Source organism: Triticum urartu, chromosome 1A (genome assembly GCF_056163025.1).
Source record: "Triticum urartu cultivar PI428250 chromosome 1A, HENAU_Tu73, whole genome shotgun sequence".
NCBI classification, from domain to species: domain Eukaryota; kingdom Viridiplantae; phylum Streptophyta; class Magnoliopsida; order Poales; family Poaceae; genus Triticum; species Triticum urartu.
This window is the reverse complement of record NC_141873.1, coordinates 36759447-36771050: the sequence shown is the minus strand read 5'-3', so window position 1 is coordinate 36771050 and position 11604 is coordinate 36759447. Positions and strand designations below refer to the sequence as shown.

General features: G+C 40.8%; 1 protein-coding gene across 1 annotated transcript; it reads right to left on the bottom strand.

The window, feature by feature from the left end:
* Positions 1 to 6111: 6111 nt before the first annotated feature.
* Positions 6112 to 11135, bottom strand: LOC147988836 (disease resistance protein RGA2-like). Its single transcript, XM_087513717.1, has 3 exons — positions 11016 to 11135; positions 6838 to 10890; positions 6112 to 6394 (listed from the first exon to the last, which is right to left on the bottom strand). Exon 2 carries the CDS (start codon positions 10715 to 10717, stop codon positions 6872 to 6874), a length of 3846 nt encoding a protein of 1281 aa, XP_087369843.1. The 5' UTR covers positions 10718 to 10890; positions 11016 to 11135; the 3' UTR covers positions 6112 to 6394; positions 6838 to 6871.
* Positions 11136 to 11604: the final 469 nt, after the last annotated feature.

The following is an 11604-nucleotide window of genomic DNA, read 5'->3' as shown; positions in this document are numbered from 1 at the left end:
ATTTCTGCTACGTTCCCCAACAGTTGTCATTATCCTCGACAGATAATTCAAATGTTCGATTCATGGCTTGCTACAATAGATGATTTTCTGAATCTAATGTATTATTTTGCTGCTGTTGTTAGGTTGTTAATTCATCAAGCCCGACTACTGAGTATACATATTGTGTTCATCTTCCCTGCCTTCTTAGGAAAAATCATGTACCGAAGTCTGAAGGTAAGCTATTCTTTATTTACATTTTATTTGTTTCTTCCTGCTAACCCAGGTTCTAATTAAATGCAAGAGCTTGTGTAATGCTCATTTGCAAGCTACAGGGGCATGCTCATTTACTCTTTTAACATAAATTGTTTGCTATCCGTAGCTGATGTTAATTCTTTGCTGGATCTTATGTCAGTAGGGTGATCAATGTAATTGCCTGGAATCATTGGGTCTCCCTTTAATTCTGTCATCTTCTGTATAGTGGTATTAAATATATCTGTGATGAATTGGCAGATAAATTTAGGTATCAAATATACTCTTATCATTGCTAAATGCTGCTTATCCTTTGTGCTTCTTCACTGTATCCCATCAGATAAGCTAGCACGAGTACTAAATGTTTACTTGTTATTAATATATATATTTTTCTTCACCGGGCAAATTGATTTGTACCACTGAAGTGTGACAATGGGTTTAGTGCATTTTTTGTTGCTTTTACTCTTCTTTTCCGGCAATTGTTAATATGTAGATACCTTATCACACACTTTCTACGAAAAGTTCAGGCAATATAACAGACCAGCTCATCTTTTCGTCGCAGATGAAGAACCAAGCATGCCACCGGAACCGCCGGATCGGCCGCCTGCACCACACCTCAAACCTCCATGCGCCAACGCTGGGAAGTCCAGTCCTCCATGCTCCGCAAAGAAAGTGAAAGAATTACGAAGAAATAAAGAAAAAGGAAGAAAAAAGAAGAGGAAAACATATATTTGTTTGTTTATAGAGTTGTGTGCATTCTTGTACGGTAATACTGTGTTTATTGCCTGCCTTGGTGATGGGGCAGGGAAGGTAAGTGGGGGCTAACATGTGGCCGAGGCAAAAAAAATAAATTTGGGTGAAAAACAGAAGAGAAAGTGGGGGCTCCTATCCCCTGGAACCAAGTTTTTCATTAAATTTTCAGGGAATTTTTTTCTTTAATTGGATGAATTCGAATCTATAGTTGTTGGTTGCAGTGTCCATTCTGTACGAGGTAGCACTATTTTTGCATGAAGGGATTGTTCTTTGGTTGTTGATTTGGCTCTCCAAAATCGAGATTTGTTTGTATTGTTCTTTGGTTCTTATATGTTGTTCTCATTAAATAATAACATGGTAGGAGAGGAGATGATTCATTGTTGAGTCACTGCTGCATATGGCATGTTATCAGTTAATGGGTTAACTGATAACATGATAGGACTAATGATTTTATCATCATCACATTTATTTCACCACTTCTACATTTCAGTTAGTTATTGCAAAGCGTTTTTCATTTACGTAAAGATACAAATTGATGTGGTCATAGGTCAGCTTATATTTCCTATCATACAAGTTGTATGGCCTTGGAAGTGACGTTTTGATTATGTGCAAACTCATCTCGGAGAGAGTCGGAAATCAGTTCGTTTAAAAAGGGTGGTGATCATGGCTGGACACTCGATTCTTCACGTATTTGTTGGATCACAAAGATGTCTCACATTTGAAAATACAATTTGATTGGCATGACAACATTTTGTATTCCTTTGATTTTTTTTTTCAAGACTTGTTTCAATAATATACTATGTGAACTTATCTGATAATGGTTTGAGACGTGCGTTGCACGTGCATGCTAACTAGTGCTGTTTAATTACTCGTTTGCCTTTGGAGTACATTTCTTTTTCCTGTTAATTACTCGTTTAATTACTCGTTTGCATGGTTTGAGACGTGCGTTGCACGTGCTTCTTTTTCCTGTTTCTTCAGAACTTTCTTTTGTAATTATTTCTTCAGAACATCTTCCGTTTTGGAATACATTTTGAGGATTTAGAAAGCACTTTTTTGTGATGCCTTTGCATGGCTTCACTTTTGTTGGGCTGCTCTCCTGTTCACTTTGAGCAGGCCCCCACTTATCCTATTTCCTATTTCTTTTTTGACATTATGTATCAGTCTACATACTCTTTTTGATATACAAAAACTTTGAAAATCTAGCTTCCAGTTGCTTGTTTTGGCAGAACCAAAATGTTCACATCAGAAGGACGATAAACTACGCCCACATGCTGCTAAATAACTTGATCTTGAGCTTTCGGCGACCAAATCAAGCTTGACTTGTTGTACAAACTGAAAAAATTAACCTGTGCGATTAACACGCTGTGCTTGTTTCCTCGCCGGAGTCGTTGCTCCTAGAGTTGTCACTCTGGTCGACAATGGAGAAAGACGCCGTGCTGGTGTGCACTGTCCTGGGCTTCCTCGGCTCAGTCGCGGTCACCATCGGCTTCGTCGCCAACAACTACAGCTCCAAGGCATGGATCCAAGATCCAACACAATTCTCATTTCATCAACTCAATCCATCTGTGCTAACTGAGTGTATGTGCAGTCCGTGGAGGCACACGTTTCCGTCACATCAAAGAAAAAGAGGAAACTTCAATTATTCTAGAAGCACGCAAGAGGTACTTTTGGGAAATTTTGATATATTGTCACAATCTTTGATACATCAAAGCATATTTTACTCACACTCGAAGCAAATTTTAGCAGTGACAAGTGCATTTCCCTTTTAGTAGCACTAGAAACAATTTTTTTCGTTCTCTAAGAACTAAAATAACGTGAAAACAAACCCACTAGTAGCCAAATTCTCAACTCGCGGGCATCAATCAACACCCAAAAGGACTGTGGATTTTTTTTATACCCACATGCAGCTACACCTTCTATCTAGGTCATTCATTTTGCGTCAAGATTCATGCCATCCTTATATAGAAACTTCTCCTTTTGTTTCTTCCAAGCAAAAGGACATTTAACCTTGAAATTTTGTAGACAACTATACACAAGCGCCACTCTTTGTATAAAATATTTTTGATTTTTTAGATGAAGCATAAATTGGTCAAATTTCAAATTTTGAATGACTTGTACCATTTTTTAAAATATCTATTGCGCCAAAAAATCCTAAATATTTCTCCACATGGTAGTGCTGGTGATGTTGATGTGCAAAGTTTCGAGTTCAAATGTTATTTTTGGGAGAAAAAAAAGAGAAGTTTGCTTGAACAAAATTTGATGCAAAAATGAACGGCCATGATAGAAGGTGTATTGGTATGGTAGTAGAATCACAACTTTCCTGCACACAAAATCATAAGAAGAAAATAGAATGAGCAAAGAATAGTAGTTAAACCGCCAGTAGCCCATGTAGCATTTTTTTCTTTTCTCTGGATTTTCCAGCGTTTTCTTCTCGTTTTTTTTACCTTTTTATGTTTTTGTGTTCTTTTTCTGGTTTCCTTTGTTCCTATTTTTTATTTCATGGAAATTTCTAAAAAAAAATTGTAATGGCATTTTTTAAATTCATGATATTTTATAAAATTCAGAAGCATTTCAAAAACATTGTGAACATTTTGTAAAAGCACAAACATTTTCTTCAATGCAAAAATATTTTTAAAAATCTGTTAGTTTGTGATTTTTCCCTAATATTGAAAAAGGGGGCAACTTGATTTTCAGAACCAAGCGATTCCTGTTCTCTTCAGCCGGTCGTTCCTTTAGATTTGTGTTTTTTCGTGCAAAGTAATGTCAGGCGGCAATACTAAATAGGCCAGGGCCACAGTGGAATTTAACTCTATCCTGTTGTATTGTATTAACGGCCCCCCTGGTGTTGGTATGGTAACAAGCCGTGGTCTTGCTTTTCTAGAGAGCTACTAACAATAGGGCGCGCCTCGAATACAATTCGGCTCATGTAGTGTCGATTGCATGCAGAGCTGCAAATCGGTGCACACCCCTACCCCTTCAACAGATTTTTAGTAGGACGGCCCATATACAGATGCTCCTTTGTGAGACATTCCCCAACCGGTTTTGGGAGGTTCCCAGAAGCTTTCCAATCTGTTTTCGGTAGGTTCTGGTTGTTTTTACTTTCTTTTTCTTTAGTTTTTTCTGTTCTTTTTCTGGTTTCCTTTGTTCCTAATTTTTGTTTCCTGCACATTAGTAAAAAACATGGAACATTTTCTACATTCCCATGAAGATTTGTAATGAACATTTTTCAAATTCATGGTTTTTTAAATAAAATTCATAAGCATTTCAAAAAACACCATGAATATTTTGTAAAGGAGAAAACATTTTCTTAAATGGAACTTTTTTATTAAAAATATATTAGTTTGTGATTTTCCCTAATATTGAAAAAAGGGCAACTTGTTTTTCAGAACCAAGCAATTCTTGTTTTTTTCAGCCAGTTTTTTTGACCCGTTTTCCAGCCAGTTTTACCTGTAGGCGTGTGTATTTTCGTGCAAAGTAATGTCAGACGTCAATACTAAATAGGCCAGGCCCACAACAGGATTTAACTCTATCATGTTGTATCGTAGTAATGGGCCACCTGTTGGTGGAATGGCAATGAGTTGCGATCTCGCTTTTCTAGAGTGCAACTAAGAATAGAGCACGACTGCGAATCCTATTCGGCACATGAACACTCTAGTAGTTTTACTTCCTGTTTATTTAGACATGAATTTAGAACTTCAAATGTTGAAGCATACAATCTAGCAAAGCATGCTTTAACTCTGGGGAACGGTCGCCATGTTTGGTTAGGCCACCCGGGAGATATTTCTTTCGTCCATATAAGTATGACGGGTCATTAATAAAGCTTTGCGAGGTTGTCTCAAAAAAAAAACATGTAGCGCCGGTTACAGGCAAAGCTGCAAAACGGTGCACACCCCTACCCCTTTGATTGGTTTTTAGTACTTTAGTAGGCCGACCCATATACGGATGCTCCTTTGTGAGATGTTCTCCAACCTACCAGTCTTTTCAGAAACTTCTGGTTTTCTTTTTCTGGACCGGTTTTATTTGGGTTTATCTTTTTCGTTCTTTTTCTATTTCTTTTCTATTCATATTTTTTGTTTCTTTTATCCTTTTATTTTTCTTGTTACTTTTTCTTCTCTTTTTTTCCTTTTTAAAAATTCCTGATTTTTTTTCAAATTCATGAACTTTTTAGAAAAATACCGTGAACTATTTTTCAATTTTGCGAACTTTTTTTCATATTCGTGAACTTTTTTTTTCAAAATCTGGTGTTTTTTTTCAAAATTGTGTTTTGTTTTTCAAAATTGATGAATTATTTCCAAATTCATAACTTTTTTGAAAACCTATGAAGTTTTCTTCAAATTCGTGCATTTTTTTATTATCACAATCGATGAACTTTTTTCGAATTCGTGATTTTTTTTTTGAAAATTCAGTGAACTTCTTTCGAATTCGTGATTGGCTCGGACCCGGCCGAAGCAAATGCATTACCGCGACACCTCCATAGACGTCTAGGACCTCCACGAGCAGGGTTAGGGGCTGCCACCCCACCCCATAGCGACGTACTGGAGCCGGAGCACCCTCCTGCCGCCACCATGGCGCCACTAGGAAGGACCATAACCGCGGGCAGGAGGAGCCCTGAGATGTGCATCCGGGCCAAGCCACCACCACCAGATCTTCTCGCCATCATGGTGGGGACCGAACACGCGAGGAGGGCCCGGGCCACCCGCGCAAAGACTCCGCCACGGGCGCGCCCTCTGCACAACGGATGAAGACCTCGCCGCCTCCATCATCCCTTGCTCGGGCTTTGCCCAACAGCGCCCCGGGACGTCGAGGAGATTGGAGGCGGAGTCGGCGGCTAGGGTTAGGAGCGGGAGGGAGGGGCGCGGGCGAGGGCCGTTTTTGTTTGCCACGTAGCAGACGTCATACAAAGGGAGTATGTGTTATGTTGTCTAACCATCCAAAATGGTATGAGATGGCATATTTCCAAGCACGTTAACTCTGTAGTGGCATGCTTCAAAATCAAAGAATAGTTTGGCATATTTCAAAACTAGAAAGTTTGTAGTGGCATATATCAAATTTGCAAACTTGTACTGTAATAATGGAGGTTAGGCCTCCAAAAGTACACGAGACATAGAAATACATGTGAGCCCACAAGTGGTGGCAAGTACAAGCACCATCGTTCAAAAGTACCACTCCAATACAAGATAGCAAAATAGTGACAATAACAATAGAACAAGATTCAAATTTAGGCGCACGTCTCACTGGTCTCAGCACGGGGTGGAGAGTGGAAGGGCACCGCATAAAACAATCGACAAAGGGAACCGAGGGGTCAGCACAAGCGACAGTTTGGAGAGAATTGAACCGCGAGACGAGGGAGCCTGGACGCACTCAACCTTGTAAAATGGGCGGCGACGACGTCGTCGTTGGAGGTGATTGACGCCTGTTTTCAAATTAAATGAATGATGCAAACTTGGAAACACTTGAAATGTTTAAACATCACAAATAATTGAAAGAAATTAGAAAAAAGGTACTCCCTCCATTTTTATATACAAAGCCACAAAATCAAATTACAGGTATCAAGATAAAAATTATGCGTGCTTTACATGCTAATTTGTTTTCTCGATTACTAAGTTAATTAATAGGGTGCATGCACATTAGAGGAAATCGAGTAGCTAGGAGGGAGGAAGTAGTTGAGGGTGTCATTAACATCTACTACATGCATGCTAGTAATTAAACCATGGGTTACTAGTACGAAAAAACATCATTAATATTTGCCTCGATTACTGTTGGTGGTTTTGTATAGATGCAAAATGTGTTTTTCATAGTGGTCTTGTATACAAAAATGGAGAGAGTATTTTTGGAATGCATTGGCGGGATCTTTACCTTTCCATTTCTTTGTAGTTGTGTTTCTGAATCTCTATTCTAATTCCTTCCAGCGGATATGTGCAATCTTTGGCCAGCTTTCTCCGTCAGGTGCTCGGCAGCTCTCCTTCAAAAGTTCACAACCCCATATACCTATGTGCTGGATGGTGGATGGCAGATCTGGTAAAGACGATATGTTGAGGCAATTGCGGATCTCAAGTTTGGTCAGGCTAGAGAGGCACTTCAGATTTCCTGGGAGGGACCTCATTTCGCAGGACCATAACCTCAACCACTCGACCGATGTGAAGTTTGCAGATTCCTCAAACGAAATGGATGCATCCTTGCAGTTTTCAAGAGAGAGAAATGGTGGAAATGTGAAACCTTCACTAGAACACATGTGGTTGAGCATCCCAGGGCTGCTAACAGTGAGTGATTTCTTGACTCTAAACTGTGCGATGCACTCTTCAGTTAGCTTCGGAACACCTGTCAAATGTACATGGTGAAGTTGCAGGGAAGACAGACCTTCGATAAAGCACAGATCTGGGAAACCTCCTAGTGAAAGTGATTCAAGGGAGGTCAGATGACCGATCAACAAAGATGCAGAGCTTTTGCACCCAAACATGGAAAGATTCATCAGGTACGGCAAGTCAGTACTGAAGAAATTAGCTGCGACCGTGCACCACTGTATACGGAGACTCTCAAGACATAATGGCATAGAATCTGCTCCACGTGCCAAGTCTACAGAAGGGCAGCTTGTCAATTGAAAATTTGAAAGAGAGGTAGCAGCTCGTAACCCCCCTAATGATCTGAGACACCAGCAGGACCTAATGTGAAGGAGGTTGAGCTTTGTCAGGCGTTGTAGAACCACTTGTGATGGAAGTGTAGTTAAAGTCATAATCTCTACTAAACTCAAATATCTTAGGGAACTGAGGCCATCAAGGCAAGTAGCTAGTGCCCCATCTGTAATACTGCATGAAGAAAGAGTAAGTATACGAAGTCCTGATGGTGTAGCCAGCGACAGCGTTGTGCCCCTTTCGTGAATGAGTCTCATCCTCTGCTCGTGGCAACATATCCATGCCTTGATAACAACCTCTTTCAGCATTACCCCGTCTTCTCTTTCCACAACACTTGCAATGGTTTGAACATGTGGCATGTCAGTATCCATCAATGCCGTCAACTGCTTCAGAGATGAATGTTCTGATGATAATACTTCCCTAATTTGTGATCCTGCATCCACCTCCCATATCAAAGCAAGTTGCGATGCTAAATAATCTGTTCTCATGATGTCCTCCCTCTGATTATACTGTTCCAATTCATCACTGGTAATAAACATAAGCAGTGGGCAACTTCTAATTGATAGGCGTGTAAGCATTGCTGGAAGATCAGGCAGTGTTTTCAGAGCCGAGACATTCTTGAGCTTCAGATAGGAGCAATGCCGGAAGAGCTCGGCATTGACTGGTAGGCCTTCTAACGCACTGCAATTGACAAGCTTAAAAGATTCCAAATTCTCAAAATACGAAACCTCAAGTAACCAACTTGGATACTTGGCAGATTTGTAACCCTTGATTTTAAGGCCATTCAATTGAGGCGGTGGCGTCAAACCTTCTAAAATCTCAAACTGTAAAGTATCATCTGTGTTCATGCCATCATTGCAACTCCAAACAAGGCCTAAGCTTCCAAGATGAACTTTTTGATATAGCTTCGATTCTAAGGCTTCATCCTTTCCGGTGACGTTCTCAAGATTTCTGACTCTTAAACTACCGCCCAGCTGTTTCATGTCTCTGAGCTGTCGTAGCTCAAATCCCTTCTCCTTTTGCACACAAAATTCTTTAACATGTTGGAGCGAAGTTAGCTTGCCTATATAAGGGATCTGAGGAAGAGCTTTTGGAAACACCACATAAGTCAGATCACGATATGCTTCAAGATATTGTAACTTGCTTAAATTGCAGAGTTTGTCAGGCAAACTCTTAACTTTATGGTTCAACTGAAGTAACTGTAGGTGGTAAAGAACACATAATGATCCAGGCAATTCGGTAATGGAAGTTTTGGTGAGGTTTAAATACCGAAGGTGCTTGAGCTCACCAACAGATTCAGGTAGCTTGCTACTATTGTAAAAGCACAAATAGAGTACACGTAGCTTCTTCAAGTGTTGCAGTACCCGATGGAAAATATCAGCCACATCATCTGTAAGTGGGTCAATGCAGATAACAGTGCGCAAATGATGTAGCCTGCAGATACTGTGCTGATGTTGTTTCATACTCTCAACACGAACAGATAGATGTCGAACAGTGCATGGTATGCCTGTCACATTATCATCCTCTAATCTGAAGCAGTCTTCTTTAGAGAGTGACTCTGCCAAATCATGAATAAGATCATGCATAATGTAGCATTTGTCCTTATATTTTTCAGAAAATGGTTGCAAGAAAGACCCGGAAACTATCTCATTGAGGTAATCTTGTCCAACATCTACCATTCTCCTGTTCTGTTGGCATGGATCAACAAATCCCTCCGCAATAAGCAGGTGAACTAACTCATCTATGTTATACTTGTGCCCTTTCGGAAACAAGCTGCAATATATAAAGCACCTCTGCAGGCGTGGATCTAACTTTTGATAACTCCACAACAGGGTTGTTTTGGGCTCGCTTAAGTTGTCGATCTTTAAAGTTAGAGCTTCTTTCCAGTTAGAGATACTCATTTTCCCTTTCAACTGGGAACCAACAACTTTTGCAGCCAAAGGAGATTTTCCAAGCCTTTTAGCTATCATCTCTGCAATTTCATCTAGCCTTCCACGCAACTGTGGATTTCTGATTTCTTGTCCAGAAAAGGCATGGTGTCTGAAGAGTGCCAGGAACTGAGTGTCTTTCATGCTTTGCAAATGGAACAACTTCTCACAGCAAAGAGCAGCTGGAAATGTATGCCGTCGGGAAGTTACCAAAACTCTGTTTCCCCTATGCTGAGAAACTAGAGGAGCTAAAAGTAGGTCCCATTCCATCTCACTGTTTGAATCATCAAACCAAACATCATCCAACACAAGCAAGAATTTCTCCGATTTCTGCAGTATGTCCCTTAGTTGGCACTGGAGAGTATCCAGATTATCAACACGTGGGCACTCCCTCTTAGCAGCGGATTCAATGATCTCCTGTGTATGACGACGGACATCAAGTTTGCGTGAGATGCACACCCACATCCGGACATCAAAATGATTCTTTACCTTCTTATTATTGTAAACATGTTGTGCCAAGGTGGATTTCCCCATGCCTCCTGCTCCAACAATGGCCAAACCCGAATACAGAGCTGAATTAGCCGCACCACCAACCGGCTTAGTAAGAAGCTTTATGATATGATCGCGATCCTTGTTACGACCTATAACTTTCAGAGGAGGAAATGATGTGGTCGGAGGAACAACGGATGTTTGTCCAACAAGGCTTTCTTCACTATAGTTACCAGCTGGTAAACAAAGAAGTTCACGGAACTCCTTCCCTTTTCCCAGAATGACCTTCAGTTCATTCAGCTGGCGAATTAGCTTCTTCTTCTTCGAGCCAAGATTGGATAGCCTAGATAGAGCATGAAAAGGCTTACAAAAAGTGCTGTTGGGCGAGGCACGTGAATCTCTCCCACTCTTAGCTTTTCGCTTGAGGAGGTTATACTCATGCTCATCCAGCAAGTCCTCTGCGTTATAGAAGGCTTGTTTGAGCTCCTCCAGCCATTTGTCCAGCTTGGCCCTGTGGTTGCATCTGTCAGCTGCTTCAATCATCAGCTCGAACTGTGGCATGATGGTGGTCTCCAGTTCACGGATCTCACTCTCGATGTCCACCCCAACGTATGCTGAAGCATCGGCAAGGAGCTTCTTCAAGATCGGCGATACCACCAACTGTAAACCAATCAGCGCCACCCCTACCATTGCAGATCTTTGTTATCAGAGAAAAAGCTATGGTTTCCCCTCTTTCGTTTTGCTTTTTGTTATCTTCCTATAGGGAGATTATAATTGTGGGTATGAAACGAACTGATGAAATGAAAGATGGGCAATAGAGGTGCCGGAGGGGGAAACAATCAGTGCAGCAATGGATGAAAAACCTGTACAAGTGGGGAACGACAAGATAAATTAGCGAATTGCAAAAGAGAAACGAAATACAGCGCAAACGCAGGGTTATCTTTCTTCTTTTGTGCCACCAGGCCAGAAGGGATGGTCTGAAACTTACACGCATGATCAACCTAAGAATCAGAGTTATTGGAGCGGCACAGCGACGGCGGCAGATGCAAGCTTGTGGAAGAGGCAGATTGGAGCTGGTGTTGTACTGCAAGAGAAATGAGATGCGGAATTCTCCAAGCAGTAGGTCAACAAGATAACAGCTGATATGTTCCCTTGGACACGGCTCTCAAACAGCTAGTTGCCTTTTCTTAATTCAGCTGAGCTGTACTGGCTCAAAAACTAAACAATAACCACTAATCAATGAAATACTCCCTTTGTCCCGCAATGTAAGATGTTTTTTGACAGTGTCAACAAATGTCTTACATTATGGGACGGAGGGAGTATATGCAAGTACCTGACAAAATGAAAACAACTGACAGTTCACTAATGTTATCAAGTTACCTGAACCAGAGCATATGATATTTTGTATACCAATTAGAATCCCACTCGTTTGCATACCATGGAGGAGTCAAAGAAGTCAAGAACTATCCCCGTAACTGTAATAGACCTGCCCAACCTACAAGAGCTGTAGTATATCAAAATCAAGAAAAGTCGATGAAATGGTGGGTTAGGTTACCTGCTTCTCCTATTTAATTTGT

Coding starts and splice junctions, on each gene's coding strand:
- LOC147988836 (XM_087513717.1), bottom strand. CDS start 10,717: ATGGTAGGGGTGGCGCTGATTGGTTTACAGTTGGTGGTATCGCCGATC.